The sequence below is a fragment of the Magallana gigas genome, chromosome 1, assembly GCF_963853765.1.
Source record: "Magallana gigas chromosome 1, xbMagGiga1.1, whole genome shotgun sequence".
In the NCBI taxonomy this organism is placed as follows: domain Eukaryota; kingdom Metazoa; phylum Mollusca; class Bivalvia; order Ostreida; family Ostreidae; genus Magallana; species Magallana gigas.
In genome coordinates this window covers 65,476,977-65,501,655 of record NC_088853.1, presented here as the reverse complement: position 1 = coordinate 65,501,655, position 24,679 = coordinate 65,476,977, and the positions used below count along the sequence as shown (strand labels likewise).

Sequence of the window (24,679 nt, the reverse complement as noted above, 5' to 3'; positions counted from 1 at the left end):
TTAGAGATGTACAGTATTCATTTCCTACACTTCTTAGGGTGTTTACATTGTACTAGGTTCCTTAATTTAAGTGAGTACATGTAGTTTATGTTATGTTTCCACATATTTGTACAAATTGCGAGAATATAAATTACATGTAGCAAGCACCAAACTTCCATATATGTAGTTTACGTCTAGTTGGAAAATAAATGTGTGATTTTCTTTTCCAAGAGAAGTGCTTGCTTCTTGCAATTTGATATAAATTTGTCATGCTTATTTAGGAGCCAAAGTGGCCTAATGATCAAGTCTACCTTGCACACTGTCAGAGGAAACAAAACTTTGACCTTTGTTATTCAAACTTTCAGGAAAATTCAAATTTCTTAAATTAACGCATTAATATTACCAAAAAATATACCTTGGACCCCCCCCCCCCCCCCCCCCCCCCCCGAAAACTCAAATTAAATATCCCTCATATCCTCCCTGGAAAAAACTCTGGATCCACGCATAGTTCATTGTTTAAATTCAACCCAACACATGGTCACATGGAAATTTCATCTTGTATTGGTGAATCATTGGACATACAAAAATTACATTGATAATAACATTGATAATAACTGTACAATATCACTTAAAAATAACTCACAATTGTTCAACTTCACAATTATGGAATGTATAATAGTTCATTGATAAACTTTTAAATAAAAGAAAGTGGGGACAAAACTGGAATGTTTATAGTATAATAGTAAATAATAATAGTATAGTATAATAGTAAAAACTTGATACTTACGCAGTATAAAAATATATAGACATCACATCAAGGGAATGAAAACTTAAATTGGAACTGTATCTAATAACATTATGTATACATCAAGAAATATAAAATTTAAGAAATGTTGGTGTCGGAGGAAGATTTGAATGAATTGGTTAAGAATACTGGTAAATAAAAACTTTGAATTAAGATTGATTATGATTTTATCTATATATAGTCAAATATAGATCTACATAACTGTCTACATTATCTCTAAATAGTCAAATATATATACATTGTACTAGTATATGAGAAATGTGAATATGATTCTGGAACAGCTTTAAAAACACTATATTTCCACAGACTAGAAACAAATATAATTATTTTAAGTTTTTGAGAATTTGCCTGAACTGGTCTTTACTTCAGTTATTTGAAGTCTTAAATGCAAGTATGTCCTATTTGTTGTTATTTAAGGAATAAGGAATCATTCTTTGAGTACAGTATTATGAGGTGATAATTTCAGTCGGGGCGTGGTCAAATGCAATAAAGCCCAAAGGGCTTTATGATAGATTTGACCACACTCCGACCAAAATTATCACCTCATAATATTCAAAGAATGATTCCTTATTCCTAATATTTATATAATTTCCAATTTTACACTTTAAAACAACATAATTTTAAAACCATTCTTTTTTAAGTAGCACATGCTATGTTCAAAATTGATTCGATCGTAATGTTATCACAGACAAAGACAGTTCAAAACGTTAATATACCAGAATAAACATCATTGATTTTTTCTCTCTATGAATTATCAGGATATATTTAAAATTCTAAAAAGGGGAATGCATAATTACATTAAACCTTGTTTGTAAAAAAGAAAAATCAATGCTGAATAAACTAAACTATATATATACATGTGTGTGTAAGTTGCCCAACGGCAAACATAGCCATTGGTAAAACAAACATGGCAGTATTGAGCCCATTTACATTCTATCACTTAAACATTCAAAACAATTACACCATTTACAGTTGTTCATGTATTGCAGCATGTCATAGAACTGTTTTTGTAATCAACAGGAATTATCACAGTGTGTATAACCAATCAAATTAAAATCAGATTTTTGTTACGATCTGAAATTCTGACGACGATCAGAGAGCGTAAGAGAGATACGATTTTAATCAGATTGTGGGTTTAAATGAGAAGAAAGCTCAAAAGTGGGCAAATACATGTAACAAACTCCTCACACTATAAGGAAGATTTGCCTTAATTAAAAAATCTTTACAGGTTTAAATATACTATATATACTGGTATAGTGATTTTAAACAATCAAAACCAAGAAAAACAAAAAGTAAAAAAAAACCTTTTGTATATATAAGAGAGAGCAAAAATAGTAAGTGAAACATTCAATGACATGTACAAAAAAATGTAAATTGGTAAATTGAAGACAGGATTTCTCAGCAAAATATTGGAATTCAACATGACTTGGAAAAAAAAATTTGTTTGGTATTTTTTTTTCGTTTACTCCATTCCGATCCAGCGCAAAGGGTAATACTCGGTCCTATTATACTGCTTTATCAGCCAGCTATTATTGGCGGGAAAGTTCCGGTAATACACCACCTCTCCACCCGTCAAGTACGCTCCCCACCATCCGAAACTCCCGGTAGATATCACGCTGTGGTTACACTGCGAAAGAAAGGCCAGGTCACTTCCTGCGCTCCCCGTCGCCACAAATCGGACATCAGAGTCTTTTATATTGCTTCGACACCAGTTTAAGTCGTCACTTACCACTAGAAAAAGCAAGTGTTTGAACTTGTCTCTAAAATACTTGAAAGCTTTGACGAAATATTCCCTTGTGGCTACATTGTAGCCCCGAGATAGTTCACGCTTGCTATTCATGTCACCTCTCCGCACATGAACACCAATGGTTAAGTTCCTGCCGATATTTAAAGAAGTCAAAGCCTGTTGGGCTTTGTCTCGAAAGCTTGACTTGAATTTGAACGTGTTCCGAACTTCTTGACTCATGAAATCAAAATATTTCCAACTCTGATAAAATCCTCCTAAGGAATAATTTTTGTCATGACTCAATGTTTCCATGGAGACGTCATAAACACCTGCGCCTCTTTCACCGAGACCTTTTAAATTCACTGGTTGTCTGTCGGTCACTTGTGAGATGTCAAACGTCTGCAGCAATGAATTCCTTCGCAGAATCATGGGTTTGTAGTTGTGACGTTTGGCAATTCCAAGCAGAGAAGCAAACTCAAACATTTTGTTACCCAGACGACCATTTCCTGTGCTTATCATAATATGGGAATTTCGAAACGCCTCCGAATCGTCTGTTCCATTCTTTGGAGTGACGGATACAGTCGTTGTTATATTTAAATATGTCTGAAGTATAACGACTTGTGGTTGAAGTCTGTAAAGATCACTTACAAACCTGTTGTTTAACTTTTCCCTCAACTTGATCATACGTAAAAAGGGGAAGTAACTCTGACCGAGAAAGTAGGTGAAAGCCACCAACACAAAAAGAGGGATGAGAAGAGCACCACATTTCCTCCTCACTGGAACCACGGACCAGCAGTATTTGGCCCCACTCACCATCTTCACCACTAAAACCGCTTCACCGCGAATTCCACTTCTGATATCCCTTAACCATCGCTATCATTTTGTTGTTGAAATCTTCATTACATAACTCAAGCTTTAGGAACATGATATCCAAACTATTTCTGAAAGATACATGATAACCTCAACAATTCTGATATACATATATCATATTCTTAAGAATTATGGTCTAACTTATTAAGAGAGAATTGCTGTAGATTCCTAATTAAATGCAAGGAAATAATAAAATCATCTGATGCACATTTTGCGAATCTTAAAATCTTGCTTTTATTTTTTTGACCTATGTAAACTAAATGAAACTACCATGATAAAAATTCTCCTTTTGCAATTTTATATCCTTAAATTATGATTTGATGCAATATGGTTGAATCACAGATTTATGTATACTTTCATAAAATAAGGAATCTTCATTGCATCCTAATGAATTCATTTGTATTCACAGGTCTATACATAACCCACCATTTTCTTTCTCGGTAATCTGTGTGTATTTCCATGCAGGAAAAGCATCTGAAGTTAGTGGGTGTGGGCTGGGTCCATTCTCAGATCACACTCGTTGCAGTAAAAGATGATGGTGGTGAATTAAAGGAAGGAAAACTCTGCATTAAGTGAAAATCTAAAAAAAAATTGAACCAATTTGAGCGTTATTTCAAACATTCAAGTTTTGGAGTCTCTAATGAGCAAACTGTGTAAACTCAACTTGCTCCGATTCAGTGAACTAATCTTTTTGTGAGTCTACTCCGATCATTGTGAATCAACTCAACTTGTGAATCAACTCAACTTGTTGTGAGCCAACTCTCAACTTGTTGAGTCAGCCTAAATCAGATTCCTTACCTCAGATACAGTGACAATAGTACTACTCCTGCATTTGTACTGCTAAACTCAAACTCCCTAAAATGGCTCTCACATTGTATTTATCTTTACCATATATCATCATGATGGTATATTCTCCACAGAGTACATAGTACAAGTGTAATATACATGTACTTCCAGATACTTAGTGTAAATATTACTCCCTCCTGATGCCATGCACAAGTTTCCTATATAGTTCAGAGAGAGGTTTAACTGTTACAATATATATTATATTCAGTGCAAACTCCTCGGAAATAATATCAGGACATAATTCTCAAAGCTCCTTCAGTCGAACACTTTAAAATCCAGTAAATTCAGGAAGTATTGATCTACACAACAGCGGAATTTAGATACCGGTACATGCATGCTTTCATGTATCTTCTGGAATCTGCAAATCAGACAGGATGTTAACTTTTAAAATATCAAAGCAACAAACTGTGTACTAATAATACCAGGATATGTACTAAGTTATTAATAAACACATTTTATTTCCCTACTGTGTAATACAGAGGTCACAAAACCATCAGGAAAATCCTTTCATGTAATTCTCAGTGAAAATATCAACATGGAAGACAAAAATTTGAGAGGCAATGGGTATTGGAAATTTAATACATCTCTTCTTTTGGATAAAACATTCTGTGACGAATTAAGACTAGAGGTACTGTGAGCAAGCTCACAATTGATACCCCCCGCTAAGAAAAAAATCATAACGCGTGTATTTTTGCTATTATAGAAAATATTGGATGAATCTATTTCACTGTCCATTTTCTATAAATAACAACTGCTTTATTTTTGAAAACTGTTAATTTTTAGCTTCTAATATTTCCATTAATACAAGACATGACACAGACAGAATTTAGCTTTTTTGAAACAATGACCTTGAACTTTCTCAATTGACCTTGGGTCAAGGTCATGACACACCCTTTAATCATAAGCAATCTTTGTGTAAAGTAAGAACTTCCAATGTTTCCCCATAAGAAAGATATGGAACGGACACGAATTTTGCATTTTTTCTGCCAGTGACCTTGACCTTGCCCAAATGACCTTGGGTCAAGGTCATGACACACTCTTAGGTCATAAGCAATCTTTGTGTGAAGTAAGAACTTCCAATGTTTCCCCATAAGAAAGATATGGACCGGACATGAATTTTGCACTTTTTCTGCCAGTGACCTTGACCTTGTCCAAATGACCTTGGGTCAAGGTCATGACACACCCTTCAGTCATAAGCAATCTTTGTGTGAAGTAAGAACTTCCAATGTTTCTCCATAAGAAAGATATGGACCGGACACGAATTTTGCACTTTTTCTGCCAGTGACCTTGACCTTGCCCAAATGACCTTGGGTCAAGGTCATGACACACCCTTAGGTCATAAGCAATCTTTGTGTGAAGTAAGAACTTCCAATGTTTCTCCATAAGAAAGATATGGACCGGACACGATTGCACAGACAGACGGACAGACAGACAGACGGACAGACGGACGGACGGACCTTGGGTCAAGGTCATGACACACCCTTAGGTCATAAGCAATCTTTGTGTGAAGTAAGAACTTCCAATGTTTCTCCATAAGAAAGATATGGACCGGACACGATTGCACAGACAGACGGACAGACAGACAGACGGACAGACGGACGGACGGACAAGGTGATTCCTATATACCCCCCCAAACTTTGTTTGCGGGGGGTATAAAAACGTATAAAAGACGAAAATGAACAGAACAACCTTGATCCTATACAAAAATGGGAACATATCAAAATGACCATTAAAACTTATTGTTCACAATACTCAAAACAAAAGGCAATGAAGAGTAAAAAGCGAATTAAATTCATAGAAGCCCAGCTTAAATCTATAGAACTAGCACATCATTCTGAGATAGATATGTTAAACAAACGAAAGCTCGAAAAAGAACTAGATGATTACTATAACGAAGAATGCAAAGGTGCATACATTAGATCAAGGGCTATATGGATTGAAAAGGGCGAAAAAAGCACCTCCTATTTTTTAGGTCTTGAAAGAAAACAACAATATGATAATACCATTAATAGGGTTAAAGATAACGATATGACTTATAGTGATAATGAAAATGTAATGAAATGTATTTACAATTTTTATAGTACACTTTATAGTAGTAAAAACGCATCTGAAGAAGAAGTAAAAACCTATTTAAATGATATAGATTGTGAAAAAATAACAAAAGCGGAGAGAGAATTATGCGATCAGCTCCCCGAACTGGAGGAATGTAAAGAAGTTATAAAACTTATGAAAAATAATAAATCGCCTGGTCAAGACGGTCTACCCGCGGAATTTTATAAAATATTTTGGAACGATATAAAAGAACTTTTTTTCGCATCACTCTTAAAAAGCATTGAGCAAGGTATGCTGCCTTTTTCTCAAAGAAGCGCAATTATGTCTTTAATTTATAAAAAAGGAGAAAAGGAAAATATATCAAATTACAGACCAATTAGTCTAACTAACGTTGATTATAAAATATTTGCTCATGTATTAGCTAAACGTCTTCAAAAAGTGTGTAACAGATTAATTGGACAAGAACAAAGTGCGTACATTAAAGGTAGATATATAGGCGTAAATGCGCGCTTGATACTAGATATATTTGATTATTATATGAAGAACGAACTAGATGGTATCTTACTTTTTCTAGATTTTGAAAAGGCGTTCGATTCCGTTGAATACAATTTTATGTTTAAAACATTAGAAAAATTTTGCTTTGGAGAACAGTTTATTAAAATGATAAAAACACTATACAATGAACCTATTTTTAAGATAAAGAATAATGGATGGCTGTCAAAATCTTGTAAAATGCAAAGAGGCATTCGGCAGGGATGCCCTGTGTCAGCACTTTTGTTTGTAATTGTTATTGAAATATTAGCTGTTCAGATTAGAAAATGTGAAGATATAAATGGTCTGACATTTAATGAAAATAGTGGTAAGATAATTAAAATAGTTCAACACGCTGACGACTGCACAAATATGTTGAAAGATACAAATTCTCTTAAAAATGCAATAGAAATAATTAATGATTTCAGTAAAATGGCTGGACCGAAATTAAACTTAGGAAAAACGGAATGTCTTTTAACAGGGTCTTTGATTGAAATATATTCGAATGATAATTCAATACATGGAGTTAAAATTAATAAAAATTGTGTTAAGTCTTTGGGAATATATTTTGGTCATAACTATAAAGAATGCTATGAAAACAAGAGGCCCATGGGCCACATCGCTCACCTGAACAGCAGTTCCTTGTAACATTACATTTCGTAGCATATGCTTTTTCTATTTTAAACATTGAACCCCTTTCTGGGGACCCAGTTATGGTCCGAGGTTTATGGTTGGCTTGAACAACATAAACAGTAACATAGGAATGAAAATGTGTAGCACTGCGGTAGGACCGCACGTACACAACCTGAAAAACTGAACGTAGCAGAGTTCCACTTCAAGAGAAATAACTCTCAGACTGTACAGAACATCAAGAAAGATAACTCTTGGTTCCACTACATTAGAGTTTACACAATTTGAGGATCTTTGCATAATAATCTCACAAACTGTAGCATTATAGTTCTCGAGAAAAACTTTTTAAAAACATTTTCAATATATCTTTCTATGTTAAACTTTGAACCCCTCTTGGGGCCACAGTATTAGTCCAGGGCTAAAGTTTTAAATATTTGGAATCTACATTATTTAAGGATGCTTGCATAGTTATCTCACAAGCTGAAGCATTATAGTTCCCTAGAAAAAGATTTTTCAACATTTTCCCTCTATATTTCTATGCTAAACTTTAAACACCTCTTGGGGCCCCAGTATTAGATTGAGGTCACAGGTTTTATAATTTCGAATCTACACTATTTGAGGGTGCTTACGTAGTTATCTGACAAATTGATGCATTGTAGTTCTCGAAAAGAAGATTTTTAAACATTTTCCATATATACCGGCACTTCTACATTTAACTTTAAACCCATCTTGGGTCCCTAGTATTAGTCCAGGGGTCACTATTTTAAAACTGTCGAACCTTCATTATCCAAGGTTGTATGCATGATAGTAATCTCACAAATTGAGGCATTGTAGTTCTCGAGGAGAAGATATTTTAACGTTACCTTTATATTTCTATAATAAACTTTGACCCCATCTTGGGGCCCCAGTATTGGTCCGGGGGTCACGATTTTACCAATTTAAGGAATCTACATGAGCGAAGGCATAGACATTCCACAAACTAAAACATTGTAGTTCTTGAGAAGAAAATTTTTAAACTTTTCCTTTATGTTTTTTAAAATGTTTAAATTTTGAACCCCTCTTGGTGCCCATCAATTGTCCGGGAGTTACAATTTTTTGAATCTACATTATTTAAGGATGTACATGTATGCATAGTAATATCCCAAACAGTTGCACTATAGTTCTTGAGAAGAAGATTTTAAAACATTTTCCTATACATGTTAAAATCTAAACCCCTACTGGGGCCCCACTTTTTGTTCAGGGGTCACGATTTTTACAATCTTCACTATATATACAACCGTTTGTGTATGTATTGGCATTTTTGGTGAAGTGGTTTTTGAGAAGAAATTTTTTTAAACATTTTTCATATGTAGTTCTATGTTAAACTTTGAACCCCGCCTGGGGCTGCAGTTTTGATTTGAGGGTCACGATTTCTAATCTTCATTATACATACAAGCTTTTGTGTAAATATTGGCATTTCTGGTGCAGTGGTTCTTGAGAAGAAAATTTTTTAAACATTTTCCGAAGGTATATCTATGTTAAACTTTGAACCCCGCCTGGGGCCCCAGTTTTGGTCCGAGGGTCACGATTGTTACAATTTAGAATCTTCACTATATATACAAGCTTTTGTGTAAATATTGGCATTTCTGGTGCAGTGGTTCTTGAGAAGAAGATTTTTTAAACATTTTCCTAAGGTATCTCTATGTTAAATTTGAACCCCGCCTGGGGCCCCAGTTTTGGCCGAGGGTCACGATTTTAACAATTTAGAATCTTCACTATATATACAAGTTTTTGTGTAAATATTGGCATTTTTGGTGCAGTGGTTCTTGAGAAGAAGATTTTTAAAACATTTTCCTATGTATTTTTATGTTAAACTTTGAACCCCGCCTGGGGCCCCAGTTTTGGTCCGAGGGTCACGATTTTTACAATTTAGAATCTTCACTATATATACAAGCTTTTGTGTAAATATTGGCATTTCTGGTGCAGTGGTTCTTGAGAAGAAGATTTTTAAAGACATGCACCCTATACTTACTGTTTCGCAATTATCTCCCTTTTGAAAAGGGCTGTGCCCTTTATTTTTACAATTTATAACCCCCTTTCCATAAGGATGCTTTGTACCAAATTTGGTTAATTTTGGCCCAGTGGTTTTTGAGAAGAAGTTGAAAATGTGAAAAGTTTACAGACGGACGGACAGACAGACGGACGGACGGACGGACGGACGACGGACAACGGGTGATCAGAAAAGCTCACTTGAACCTTCGGTTCAGGTGAGCTAAAAATTGGACCAGCAAATTAGAAAAGTTAGAACGAATTCTAAGCGTTTGGAAAAGAAGAAATTTAACAATATTTGGTAAATGCACAGTTGTTAACACATTAGCAATATCAAAACTTGTATATAATGCCTTTATACTACCTAACCCAGATACTGGATTTTTTAAAGATGTGACAAAACTCATTTTCAATTTTTTGTGGAAGAAAAAAGATAGAATTAAAAGAAACACCCTTATTGGCGAAATTGAAGAAGGGGGTATTGGGATTGTAGATATAGAGAGTAAATTTCTAGCTGCTAAGGCATCTTGGATTTCACATATTTCAGACGACAGAAGCATTACATTCAGAACCCTGTCTGATATTCTTGATAAAACAAATCTCTCAATCTATGATGTGTTAAAAACAAGTGATTGTAAACATAGTAAATCAGACTTTTTTATAATGACAAAACTTCCACACTTTTATGTTGAAGTTTTTATTGCTCTAAACAAATGTAAAAAATTGAGACATGTAAATCATCTGAAGAGAGATGAATTCTTAACAGAATTTATCTGGAATAATAATCTTTTTACTTACAAATCAAAACCATTGTGCTTTGAAAATTGGATCAAAAGTGGTATTTTATATGTGAAAGATATTTTTGATGCAGATGGGAATTTGTATGACATAAATTATTTTTCTAGCATCATGAAAAAGAAAAATAATATTTTTTGTGAGTATATTATGCTTAGAACGTGTTTTAAGAATTACATAGAAATATTTGATTGTTCTTATGCAAAATACATTAATATACAACAAAATACTAGGTTTATCTTTAAAGATGGCCTTAGAAGAAATATAGAATGTTTAAAGAGTAACTTTTATTATTCTATTTTTGTAAATATGAAATTTAAGAGATCTGTATATGAAAACAGATGGAACAAATTGTTTGGTATGTCGGCTGGAATTATTTGGAAAAATATATATAATCAAAAAATAAAATGCATGTATGATAAGAAAGTTGCTGAATTCAATTATAAGTTATTAAACAGTGTACTTAACAATAATTTAAGTGTTAGTAAGTGGAACAAAGATGTATCAGCCGAATGTGAATGTTGTCAAACAGTCGAAGACTGTGAACATCTTTTATTTAGTTGTAAATTAGTAAAACATATATGGCAAGAGGTGGGAAATTTCTTTAATTTTGGAATATCATGGAAGATAATAGTATTAGGGTTCCATTATGAAAATAATGTCAAAACTAGAAGGTTGAATAATATTTGGTCATTTATCTGCTTTTTAATTTATAAATACCAAATGTCTTGTAGAATAAATCAAGAAAGAATGTCAAAAGAAAATTTAAAATATTTTGTGAAAAATAACTTAATTGTGGAAAATTGTGTTCTTAAAAAAGCTGGAAGTATTACATGTTCTGATGATATGTACTATACTTTAAGTAATTATATTATGTAACTTTATGCATTCATCAATTTTTATTCCACATTCTGGGGGTTGCAGTCCTCCAGTTGGAAGACAAGGGGTTCAAAGGACTACGGAGTGGACTAATGTGTGAATCCCTTGTCTCTTGTCTTTGTGGAAAAGATTGTATATATACATTATATCTTGTAATACTAATGTTAAAGCTATATTTGATATTGTATTTCTGTTGAAATTTGAAATAAATTATGGAAAATTTAAAAAAAAAACAAAAAAACAAAAAAAAAAAAAAAAAACATGGAAGACAAATACTATAGAATCATCAAATTTCATGGGGGCCAATTTTCGTAGACTGCTGAAATTGTATAGGTTCGTGCAGACGTAATTTCGTGTGTTTTATTACACCTACAAACCGAAATATGACTTCATAATCCTAATTTATTAATTTGTGGAAGATGTTAATTCGTGGATGAGAGTTACCCACAAATTCCACGAAATCTGAGCCACCACGAAATCTAATGATTCTACAGTATGTTGCAAACTTCTCACTTCTGATACAATTAATACTGTCACAAGACCGGCTTGTTACCTGATTTTAAACATCTTATCAATAAGTTAAATGAACTGTTTGAATATTATTAGATATCATTTTATTAGAACTTTCATGTTTCTCTCTCAGTAAAAATATCAACATCATCATGTACGATGGACACGTCACAAACTCCTGGCTAATTGTCACAAGTCTTTCTTACCTAATATTTTATAAACTGATCCAACCATTATCAAAAATCAACTTTCATTGCTTTTTTTTAACAGTCAGATTTAATTATTTGGAACTTTCATTGCTTTTTTTAACCCCCCCCCCCCCCCCCCCCATATTTAGATTGATTCCTGGTGTTAAGGAATATCACTTCATTCATTCTCCTTAAATTGATCTTTGAAATACATTTATAATGCATGATCTTCTGGCCCGACCGTCACCAACTTTACTCAAGTCAATATATACTCAGCCTCAAGTCTGAGTTTATTTTTACCTCAAATTCATGCACTTTTCCTCTAAGGATTTGAGTTAAGAACTGAGTTTAGTGATTTTAAAATTGTTTATAAATTTTGGTGACAGCAGGCCAGGTAGCTATTAAAGGATTTTTAAAAGATAAATTATTTATTTTTGAACCAGTCATCAAATACTGCCATCACACCTATTGGATGGGTTATTGGATCCAAAGTATATTGATCTTTGTAAAGACAATAGCTCAATATCCTGGGTTCTGCAATATGGATTACCTCACTAATACTGACAGACTGGGACCCGGTGTGTTATTGATTCCTGACCTTTTGTCTCTGTACAGTTATGTATCATTACTCGGTAAGTAAAGACATGGCACAGTACTTGGCCTTAGTTTTACATTTCCCTACTTTGGGAGTAAAAACAATATCACAGCATGTGCCGAATCATCAATCAATGACCCCCCCCCCCCCCCCGCGCGCAGTACTTGGCCTTTGTGATGAAATGCCAGCCACAGTTTTACATTTTCCTACTTTGGGAGTAAAAACAATATCACAGTGACAGTATGTGCTCCTGGTTCATTGATCAATGACCGCCCCCCCCCCCCCCCCCAACCTTCCTCTCCAACCACGTATCAACTTTTTTGTGTCATATACAGAACCTACCATGACCCCCCCCCCCCCCCCTCTCCCAACCACATACCATGTTATACACAATTTACCAAGAGACACAAAACGTATCCACAGTCATTTCATTTTAAATTAATAGTATTTGACAATAATGGAATTATTGAACAATAAAAAAATGAAATTTGATTTGAAGTGTTCTCATAGACAAAAAAACATTGAAATTGTAATATGGTACTAAACATGATGGTAAATATATCTGAATAAAAACTTTGTTGGAACAGTTAATTAAACTTTTATAATCCACTTCCCTAGCTATAGGGCATTATTATAATACATTTAATCTGCTCTATAAATCAATGAGCATCAACAAAAAGCAATTCAAATTTAATGGCACAAGAATGAAGTAAATCAATAAATCGCACATAATATTTTTATGAAGTTTGATCAGTCAGAATCACTCAGCTGTAGATGCATGCTTACTGTAAATTCCTAATTAAACGCGAGGAATTAATATCCACGTAAAATCGCGAGAAGCCCGTTTCGAGAATTTTAAAATCTCGCTTTTAATTTTCGAACATGTGTAAACTACATGAAACTATGATAAAATTTCGACATTCGCGATTTTATGTTCTCGCGATTTGAAGGAAAACCGTTGAATCGCGGAATTAAGTATTCGCGTAAAATAAGGAAACTACAGTATACATTATGTACATTATGTGGAGCACAGAGATAAGAATATTCAGTCAGGGGTGCCACTGAAATACATCATATTGAAAAATAACTGATTTTTGTCATTTCTACTAATTTACAGACTTATCAATTTGATAAAAAATGCTGAAAATAATTTAAATACAGTCATATTCATTTTTCAGAGGTCACTCTATATCTTAAAATAAACTCCAAATAGTTATGACTGTTTTTCATCCACATTCTAAAAATGATGGATTTCAATATTATTAAAATTCAGTTTTGATCCTACTTTCAAGTCTTAAACTAGCCTATATGTAAGTACTACTCAATTGCTCATTTTGAATCTCTAGACTAATGAATCATGGCATTGTCTATTGACCGATTATTTGGATATTTCTTTTTATCAAAACCAATTACCGGTACTAAGATTAAGCATATACAAACATGTACTATATAAAACATATACAATACTTATACACATGCAGTCTTGTAAATTTCCCATTGATCAATCAACACATTTCACAAACATTCATCTATTAATATATCAGCGTGATTAGTGTCTGGGGTTGGTGAAATATTAATTTTACAATTGATGCAGAACGTGAATTTCTGATTCAGGCAGTTTTAAATACCCCCCCCCCCCCCAATATACAGTGTATTTGGAAATATAGTTCACACTTTTACCTAAAGGTCATTTAAAATACATGTAGCTTTAATAATCTGAACAGATGTTTAATGAGGTTAATCCCCTAAAGAAACATACTTTATAATCAGTGAACAACAATTAAAAGTTTCTTAATATTTTTCATTAATTATCATGTCTGTACATGTATATGTGTGTTTCATATAATTATGATTGATATGGAAATATTTGTAATGCACACACAGGCTAACCGCAATATACAATGTCTGTGCAGTGTAAATAAATTGAAAATTCCATTTCCGCTTTTATTATTGAATTTTCTGACAGTTGCTATTGATTTTGACAACAGATATTAGGCTGCTCAAAGTAAATTCTACATTTCATTTCACCTTCGTACGGTTCGCCGTAGAATTCACGCCATTCCTATATAAAAGCTGTAAAGTTTTCTTTGAAATTAAGACATTCAGTATAAATAAAATAAATAGTGCCTGTTTGGGAGGGTAAGACTTGAAATTAACATGCACCCCTTCGCGTCGGTTGACAATGGCTTTCTCGGGGTGTCAATTTCAACTCTTACCCTCCGCATTATGCACTTTTTATATAACGTGCCCTAAACATTTCATATTTCTACCGATTGTTGTATTTTACTTGAAAAAAATAATATCAAACAGAAAGAAAGAAATATTTAACTGAAAGTTCTCAGGGTTTGTTTGTTGGGTTTTTTTTTATCAAAACAACCATTGCTAAAAATTCATGCACACGGGTAACGTTGAACATAGAATTTACTTTGGACAGCTTACACAGTACAGTTAAAGTGCAACACATGATTGTCAAACTTACATGTCATGTGAATGTATGAGTGAGCATTTTAAGAGAGAGAGAGAGAGAGAGAGAGAGAGAGAGAGAGAGAGAGAGAGAGAGAAAGAGAGAGAGAGAGAGAGAAAGAGAGAGAGATAGATCTGGTGCATTGTTTCAATAAAATGTCTCATGTCATGACAACTTGTGGCTAACGAGCAGTGATCGGTCAATACTGTAGTTAATCCGAGATTCCTCTGACTCTAACCGTGACGCACGTCACAATATAAAAGCGGGGGTTAGAGTCAGAGGAATCTCGGATTATACTGTAGTCAAAAACATCAGCACATGTGGTATGGGAAGCGAATTTTCTCTGTTCCCCGTAAATCTCTAAAGCAGTGCATCATTATAAATGTATTGGAACGTGAGATCAAAACAAGATAAAGCATTAAATCACTCACCGTACCCTATCCCTGTCATTCTTTCCGTCCCCCTGACTCCCCCACACAATACACGATATCCATTACAAGGCCTCTCTTTAAATCGATACCATTAATTTTAGGTCCGGGGTCTTCACTCCCAATTGATAGTCAAAGATATATCAGTGAAAACGACATAACGATCTTTTTTATTGATTAAGGCATGCTATTTATTTTTTTAACCCCCTTTTTTTTGGTATTTTTTTTTCCTTTTTAGGAGTGCTGTAATTTTTTTTAACCATTTTGTCAACATTAGATATGACCGTATATATATAAAGATCTTAATTAACGTATACCTTAATAAATCTGGTACGTAAAGTGTTTCATCTGAATCAGATTTTACCTCAAATATTTAACTATTCGAATAACCCAACTCTGTGTATTGAGCAGTTTATTACTGCAAAAAAATATATATATGATAATTAATACATGTACAGATCTATGCATTATTGAAAACTTGAGGTTTCTGGTCATGCAGGAAGAAAAAAATATAATTAAGGCACGTATAGTATTTGGAGTTTTTATCAGCACGAGCTGTCAACCTAACAAATTCAGTTACATGTAACTCATAGACGTCGGAACCGGGCGGGGGGGGGGGGGGGGGGGGGGGGGGTTATACATTACCATTTGTAAACAAAGATCCTTTTTTTATTTGCTTGTCAAGATTTTTGATAAGTACCCCCCCCCCCCCCCCCCTATAAATTTGCTTCCGACGCCACTGTCACTAGCTTCTTAGAACCATGCATTTACCTTGGACTTTCGATAGGATGTAACCATCTTTTTCTTGCGTCAAAACAAGTTAAATATGATGCTGGTTTTTGGTGAAATATACACAGATTGCGTAGTCATAGCTCAAAAGCCAGACAAATCTGGTTGATTTCAAAGAGCCATAGCTGAGTGGCCAGCAATGAAATAGACAGGCCTACGCCACATTGCTGTTTGGCAAACCTACCCAAAGTCCAAGCTCCTGTTAAAATGATTCTATAAGCCCGTATCGTGATCCAACTTTTATCGTACTATCCCAGCTCACAATGAGACATTGAACAAACTCAGACGGAAATTCGCTAAGTTTATTTGGTTTAATTATTGGTTTAATATTTGTTAATATTAATAAAAAAAAAAAAAGCTTTATCTTGTCTGCTTTATGGAGTCTCAGGTCTTTCCGGCAAATCCGAGCTCTCCCGAAAAGGCCTAAAAAGTTGCGAATGAGTAGCAGTGCAAGACTTGATTGAGGTGGAAATCAATTACTGTAAAGGTCTTGCAACTAATTTAGACGGAAATTAACCAAGTACTGCGTGTAAACTATGAACTTAAGTTATATTTATAAAATCTAACTTAATAAAAAGAAATAAACCGATCAATTTTTGTTCTTGTTTGTTTCACTTTATTCGGTTTCAATTAATATCCAAAAGAGTGATGGCATCGAGATGTGACGTCAACACCGTCTGACGTGAAAATGGCTACGCAACTGTTACAGACCTCCCTGAAAAAAAAATAAAAAAAATAATTGCTGAACACGGAAACAAGGCATTTTACAAGACTTTTAAAGTAGTCCGAGTATCGCACTACGTCATAATACGGATTTTACAATATTGGTCCGACTTTTACAATGCGTTTTTGATACCCGGTATTGATTTTGCTCTACATCGCTGTTGTAAACAATGGCAATAATAAGCAGTAAGAACGGTAATATATGTATTCTATGAGAGATAGAAATGATTAATGTTGAGAAACTCGATTCTGTTAAAGTAAAATGAAAAACAAAGTTTCTGATTAACCAGGATCTCAGGTATGCTTATATCTTCTTTGTTTTGACACCCCCCCCCCCCTCCGAATTTTTCCTTTTCTTTTACTAAAACCGGTTTAAATTAAGAGACAGAAGCTATTTCGAATTTAATCAATCGTCAATTGATTAATGTTTAAATGATATCTAACATTGTTGACAGATCTAGGCAGAAAACTGTAGCAAAATGTGATTTTTACGGATTTTTCCGTCAGGGTCTACTTGGTTTAGAGCTTATAGCGTGAAAAGTAATCCGTCAACATATAATTTATTTTACCAAATCTTTTTTCTAAGATGTCAATCTATAGAATAAACACCATGAATTTAAGTTTGAGTCCATAAAATAGTAAAAAAATTACCAAACGCGATACTAGCATTGCATTTTTTGTATTCTATTTTGATACATCAGGTCCATAAAGCGTACTTACTTACAAAAATTTGCGCAAAATTATTGATGAGATATGGCTTAAATAAATATTTATATTCTATTTTGTATGTTCAGTTCTAATTTTCCCAAAATTGGTAATTATTTTTAGGAAAAACGGACGTCTGGCAAATTTCATAATTGTCAATAATTTTCGCAAGGGGGTACACCCGTCTGAGAGGTGATAGCAAACAAACTAGCATGTAAACATAGGCTACCTATTTTCTTTTGTTTTGCCTCGGACTAGAATGTCGCGACGTCATTGGATGAAACGCGTCACGTGGCTGCCTTACAAATTTCTTTAAAAGGCAAGCGTCAAAATTTATAGCGCAACATGGCGGACGTAACGTTATTTGAACTGATTTTCTACACAAACGTTAGTTTACTTATCAAACTTTAGGTCCTCGACAAAACAAAACACTTATTAGGTTTGTTACTGACTGTTTAAAGAAATTTGTGGGGTCGGTAAAGTCCATAGAAGGCTCGGCTCCGCCTCGCCTTCTATGGACTTTACCGACCCCACAAATTTCTTTAAACAGTCAGTAACAAACCTAATAAGTAATATTGTATATGTATTGCTAGAATGTATATTTATCATTTAAAGCTAAGCTTTTAATGATTGAGCCCATTTAGTGCCGAGTATAGGACTACCTTAAGAGATACAATTTATTTTTCCACCATATACATTGTTTTCCTTATACATCAACCAGACGAACACCTTACTGGATCCAGCATAGCAAAATTAAGTAGTATACATTATAATTGTGATCGATTTCGAGTCATATCCTAACTTTAACGAGGCCGAAATCTAATTAAGGTACATATTAAGCTCTAAGGACTTTTAAAGGTATAGAAAACGCCATTTTGTTTCAGAAAAATGCTTACGTGCAGGTGGCTGATGGGTAATTTGGACAGGTCGTCACTTGGCACGCAGGCGCTTTACAAACAATGGTGGATTGGCCATTTGGGCATCCTAGAGAAAAGAAAAAGGAAAAAACACTAGTTTATGAATTTTATCATTCAAATTAATCCTAAATATCAGTGCAATTTTTTTTACAGGGATTGAAGGGGTAGAAAAATTCCCACCCCCTGCAAAATGGTCCAATGATTGATATATACGTAAATCTGCTAGAAGATAACGTTGTCCGTGATGGACCATGCAGTAACATATAGATGCTGGGGTGGAAGGGAGGGGGAGTGGGAAGGGGGGGGGGGGTCAGTGACTCTTATCCAAACACAAAGTAATGATCGATGAAACCGGCTATATGAAACGGTCATGCGAGAATTAAAACTGAGGTAGAAAATATATAACTCATTTTATCTGGGCCTGTAGGTGATGAGACAAAATACTTTTCTGGTAAATGCACGAAAGTTTAAGAAAAAAGTTACACATTTCAAAGTTAATTCAAAATCCGCTTTAGCTATATTGTTTCTTAATATCTGCTCATGAAATAATTCATTATTTATAATATAATCAAAAAAGAGTGCACATGATAGAAGGACCTGGAGAAATCTTGTCAGCGACCTAAATGAACCAGAAGGGATGGCAGACACAAATAAGTAAGTGATAATATAACCATGTACCGTTGTTGCAGGCATTCAGACATTCTTGCTCTGTGCGGAACTTGTTGTCATTCCCGCCACAACATCCGTAAGAAAACTCCTCACACCTGCCAGAGTGTGTGTTGAAGAACCAGCGGGGGCATATGCCATCACAATCCCCGGGGTCCATAGGTAGATGACATACGGATGCTACACAAATAAAAAAAAAGAAAGAACTAAAAAAAAAAAACCTGTCACATTTCAACACTATACTATAAATCAAAATGTGGCACTATTCATATAGAGCAATTCTTTCCTTTCTTTCTTATTTTTATTTTGTTTCGTGTTTTTGTTTGTTTGTTGTTTTTTTTTGTTAAAAATGTATTCTTTATACAAGAGAGACATCTTACACTTTGCTGACGTCACCAAGGAATAAGCATGGACGATAAGGAAGACCTACAAAACGAACATACCTCTAGTAGTACAGTAGTTACTTGTCAGTACTACGAGACAGGTGTACTGTAAGCTGAATTATGAAATTCTTGTAAAAGAAAGTAGACGTTTACCTTGATGACAAAGAATAACGCTTTGTGTTCCACCATGTTGTCCACAAATCTATAACACTGGAAAGAAGTGTAATATAGAAAGACAGACTTTTACCATGTTATCTCACAGTTCACTGAGTTCTATTCAACTATACTATGGTCACATTATAACAGCTTTAAGAAAATGTGTATGGAGGCTCAAAAAGCCTCACCTTATGCACCCACACACTTTATAGATCGTTGATATTCCTCTGTTATATGTGTTTAAATGATTTCAATCTTATCTGTATTTTTTGATTTCCCCAAAGCCTACAGAAAACACGTAGTAAACATCAAGTAAACAATGACGTACGCCTGGCTGATTTGAATATGTCCAATTAGCATTTCTGTATATTTGACACATATAGATAATCAACTTTTTTTCAAAATACAAACTTTTCTTAATGCACACAGAAGTTTGACAATTGACACAAGAAGTATAGAGAAAATAAATGTTTAAATGCATTTAACGTTAATATTCGCTCATGAAGTATGATATTCTTTTTAAAATCAATATATGTAATAAATGATTGTCATCATAAGCTTGAAAGACATCATCAAGACAATTCAAATTGACAAAATATGACATTAAAAATTTTAAATGTTTTCCGTGCCTTATGTCCTATGATATGATGGATTACTTTGACAGAATCGATTGCTATTTTTCACTTTATCAAATTTGTTAGTTAATAAACATTTTCCGTCGTATTTTACTGCAATCTATAGTTTTAGATTGCACTTTTCATATTGTGCACTAAAAAATCAATAAGGAGATGTATGCTTATGTTAAAAAGGTTGAATATCACAGAAAATAAACTTGATCTTCGCTGGTTTATAATATTGATTTGAAACATATGTGTGACATTTTGATTTTGGCCGGTGGAAGACCAAGCTGTCTTATTAGACACGCAAAAAGCATGTTATTGTGAAAATATAGGACCATTTTGCAATGTTTGTTAACTCCTTCCATTCTAATACATGCACGCAAGAAGCATGTTATTGTCAACGTGTAGGCGTATAGTCTTATGGGATTTACTTCACTATTTAAATACGTAAGTTTATTGGACGGATTTCAGATTTTTTATAAATATATCTTATTGTTTCATATAAAAAGGTGTCAAAGAATCGCTTAAGTCTGAACCCACGTTTGCCTTTGCATAACACCATTTTTACAAAACCATTTCGCTGGAATTGCATATGGTTTCTGTTCAAGAATGATTTAGTAAGGTACACTTTTTGGTTAATTTTAATTTACTTGTTTATTAGATTTTTTATGAGTATAAACAGCACATGTCTTGATTTTAAGATGTTAAGATTTTCTTACCTGTCATCTTCATATTGTTAAATTCATTTACGGGCATTACTCATTGAATGGTTTAAGAGGGTTGAACATGCAGTTGACAAACCTTTGCATTTGGGGCCATTTATTGAGTGATTCATTGCCACTGGTTGATCTATTTTATTTATGTCACAATGTCACACATGTCTTACTTTATAGACTGTTGAAATTCTCATTTGCATTTGCCGGAATCTGACAGCCATCCTGATATCACCGATCTGTGCTCATTTTTTTTAATATCTGGGTTTTTTTTTATATTTCTTTGGACTCGACATTACTTGTAATTGTAAGAAAAATATCATTATTTATTAAGTTTCATTTGTTGTTAATCAGGGTGAAAGTTTCTTATAGATCAGCTGTAAATTGCCGTAAAAAACATGCTTAATAATATTACTGGGACTGTTAGTTAAACATTACTATCACAATGGGCAAGGTAGAATAATTCTAAAGTTCATGTCACTATCCATTAGGAACAGATCTGAAGAAAACTGAAATGTATAATTATGGAATTTATCACATTAATATACATGTATATAGAAAAACTCCAAAAAGAAGAGGTTTACAATGTGTTAAAGTATTAACACCCCCCCCCCCCCACCCACCCGAATAAACCAGAGACCTTTTAGTTTAACACTGCAGATTCCTTATTATACGTGAGTACTTAATTCCGCGATTCTACCATTTTCCATCAAATTGCAAAAATATAAAATCACGAATGCCATTTTTTCCCCATAGTTTTATGTAGTTTTTTCTGTCCAAAAAATAAAAGCGAGATTCCGAAACTCGCGAGATATGCTTCTTGCGATTGTACGCAGATATTATTTCCTCGCGTTTAACTAGGAGTGTTCAGTATCCGAAAGTAAAAAAGAATTTTTTAAAAGTTGGATTAATGTAACATTGTTGAAAGCGATGTGACCGAATGACCTTTCGTTTTCTTACCTGTTTTCTAATGGTTTCTTCATAACAGATTTAAAATGTCTTTTGTTTAACCATAATTCTTGAATGTGTTATAAAAGAAAATCTAATTGCATAATACAGACATCTTCCAAACATCCCTCTAGATCGACCAGATTAATTAATTCTACATGTTAAAAAATATTAAACAATGGTTTGATTTATAATCATTTGTATTTTCATGAATTAAATGCAATATTAATTCGATCAGCAGGGGGTTTATTGGATTTTAAGGGTTTTCTAACATGTGCTTTTATAAAATATATACAAGTCTTTGTAACTGTTAAAGAAAGATATTACTGTTATAAATAATCTACTTACTGTAAAAAAAAAAACCGCACAAAACGTCCGGAATTAAAACAAGAGGCCCATGGTCGAGGTATCCCTCACCTGAACAATAGTTCGTGTATTTTACTAAATCGAAATGGTTTATTATACATTGAACTCTCTTAAATTATTTTAAAATGCAGCTAAATTCTCATTCATTTCAAGATTTAATGATACATTAAAATAATACATAAAACATCCTTTTTGGAACATCATATCATAACACCTAAGATGCTTCAACTGACCAATCTTAATATCCTTGGCATCAAGGCATTAAAGATTACGAAATTCTGAAATGAACTATGAAAAATTGTAAAGAGTGATAGAAGGTTACTGTAATCCTTATACGGGGATATAAAGATATGAGGATGCAGACATAGTAAAATAACTAAAGGTAGCATTGTATTTTTTGAAAAAAAAATTAAAAAAAAAATCTCTATATTTTTTTATGAGCATTTAGTATTTTGTAAAATTTGAATCTGGGGGAATAAGCCGAGGCAAAAAAAACACATAGGTTCATTAAAAAAGTAATATTTTATTTCTAGCAAATTTCACTTTTGTTACATTTATTAAACATATGTGATCATATACATTCAGTGCTACCATAACCCGCAAAAAGTAACATAACATTTAATTGATATTAAGACAACAAAATAGTTATATGCTAATTTGGCAACAAAATGATATAGAAATCGGATGTTCAAATTATATTTTTTCATAGAGTGGGTCATCGTACCATTTTTTAAAGAACGAATATTGTTAACACATATTAACGTCTATCTTTTTCAATTTTCCAAAAAATGGTACGAAAACCCACTCTATGGTAAAAAGTAAGTTTTCTTCTTTTAATTTTTGAGATTGGTCTTTAAAGGACTAAGTCCAGTTGTTTGCGTAAAACTGATACCAATAGAATCAGCTTTATTATAGCATTTAATCAAGCGAATCGGTGGTGTAGTGGTAAGCGAGGAGTTCTTTAAACAAATGTAACTGTAAAAGTGGGTGTTCCAATCGTACGCGTTTTGGGTTTTTTTAGGGTCTTCCGTTTCCAACGGAAGACCCTCTTGTTATTCTATTGTTTCTTTTTATTATTATTAGGGTCTTCCGTTTCCAACGGAAGACCCTCTTGTTATTCTATTGTTTCTTTTTATTATTATTATTATTATTATTCTTTTTCTTTATTTTTCTGACTTTTTTAAAGCTTAATATCTCAAAAAGTTTTCAACAGATTTACATGAAACTTTCAGGGATTATGTACCATTATCGTCCCTAAAAGATGTTAAATTTTCAACTACAACGTCACTTCTGTTTCAACGCTACGTCAATTTTTATATTTTAAAAACGTGATTTTGTCCAGGGCGTTTTTCAAAAATGCTTCAAGATAGAGACTTGGAATTTTTTGTGTTGAAGCATTGATCGTTTTTATTTGGACATAAGGCTGGAATTTAGTTTCCGTCACTTCCGGTCTAAACCGGAAGTGTTTTAAAATTTTCGAATTTTCGAATTTTTCGTTTTAATTTTAAATGTTTACGAGGTTTGTAGAGTTGTTCATGCTGAATACGAAAGTGAAATCCGTTTGAAAATCGGACGACGCATTACAGAGATATCGGGGTTTAAAAATTGATTTTTCCGGAAATTTTGTTTCCGCGTCCTTGGTTTAAAAAATAGCGTAATGTTAATAGTAAAATTAACTTGTACCAAAAATAAGTGTTAAGTCTTACTTAGACACATTCGGATTTTTTTTGTTAAGTTGTTCTTAAAATCAAGAAGGTTTTTGTAAAGTCGTACTTAAAATCATTCGGATTTTGTTAAGTCGTACCAGGAATAATTCGATTTTTTCATCTTTTTATTTTACTTTCTCTTGTTACTGGTTTAAGAGCTCTGCTTCTTACAGGAACTTCCAGCTTTACTTCCGACATTAACGGGAGACCCACTCGTTGCTTTGCAACGAGCTTTGCTCTAGTTATTATTAAGGTCTTCCGTTTCCAACGGAAGACCTTCTTGTTATTGCTTTGTTTCTGTTTCCCTTATTATTATTCTTTTTTTTTCTTACGCATTTTTGTGCACGCGAGTTCTCGGGAACGGCTTCGCTGATTTTAATGAAACTTTCAGAACTAACAGATATTGATCTGAACCTTATTGGAAATTTTTTACATTGATGACGTCATTTCCGTTTTAGAGATATTGACGTTTTTACGATTTTTAGAGGGTCGGCTTGTCCGGTGTTTTTCTCCTAAACGAAAACAGATATTTGATTCAAATTTTCAGGGTTTGTAGACCTATGTTTGTGGATATGACAGAAGCATTTTCATTGTTCTGTGACGAAAAACACCGAAGCTCGTCTGCGCTTAAAAATTGAGATAAAAAGCGTCATGATTTTTT

The 24,679-nt window shown here is 33.5% G+C and overlaps 2 protein-coding genes across 4 annotated transcripts; both read right to left on the bottom strand.

Moving 5' to 3' along the window:
- Positions 1-418: 418 nt before the first annotated feature.
- On the bottom strand, positions 419-15,429 carry LOC105332175 (galactoside alpha-(1,2)-fucosyltransferase 1). Of its 3 annotated transcripts, XM_066085838.1 has the most exons (4): positions 15,330-15,392; positions 4,179-4,584; positions 3,807-3,960; positions 419-3,451 (listed from the first exon to the last, which is right to left on the bottom strand). In XM_066085838.1, the coding sequence occupies exon 4, from the start codon at positions 3,324-3,326 to the stop codon at positions 2,247-2,249; it is 1,080 nt and encodes a 359-aa protein (XP_065941910.1). In that variant the 5' UTR covers positions 3,327-3,451; positions 3,807-3,960; positions 4,179-4,584; positions 15,330-15,392; the 3' UTR covers positions 419-2,246. The 3 variants fall into 3 exon arrangements, with proteins under 3 accessions (XP_065941910.1, XP_065941882.1, XP_065941931.1); XM_066085810.1 differs by lacking the exon at positions 4,179-4,584 and having other exon boundaries at positions 15,330-15,429; XM_066085859.1 differs by lacking the exon at positions 4,179-4,584 and having other exon boundaries at positions 15,335-15,402.
- Positions 15,430-16,708: 1,279 nt separating this feature from the next.
- LOC105332176 (U-actitoxin-Avd3l) lies at positions 16,709-19,946 on the bottom strand. Its single transcript, XM_011434640.4, has 6 exons — positions 19,854-19,946; positions 19,663-19,719; positions 19,507-19,552; positions 19,139-19,306; positions 18,440-18,527; positions 16,709-16,830 (listed from the first exon to the last, which is right to left on the bottom strand). The coding sequence occupies exons 2-6, from the start codon at positions 19,696-19,698 to the stop codon at positions 16,746-16,748; spliced, it is 423 nt and encodes a 140-aa protein (XP_011432942.2). The 5' UTR covers positions 19,699-19,719; positions 19,854-19,946; the 3' UTR covers positions 16,709-16,745.
- Between the last annotated feature and the right edge of the window lie 4,733 nt (positions 19,947-24,679).

Bases quoted from the DNA above. Each gene is read 5' to 3' on its own strand.
- LOC105332175 (XM_066085810.1), bottom strand. From the start codon at position 3,326: ATGGTGAGTGGGGCCAAATACTGCTGGTCCGTGGTTCCAGTGAGGAGG.
- LOC105332176 (XM_011434640.4), bottom strand. From the start codon at position 19,698: ATGGTGGAACACAAAGCGTTATTCTTTGTCATCAAG. The intron at 19,553-19,662 runs GTAAACGTCTAC...TTCGTTTTGTAG, and splicing joins CGTTATTCTTTGTCATCAAG to GTCTTCCTTATCGTCCATGC. The intron at 19,307-19,506 runs GTAAGATGTCTC...TTATTTGTGTAG, and splicing joins CTTGGTGACGTCAGCAAAGT to CATCCGTATGTCATCTACCT.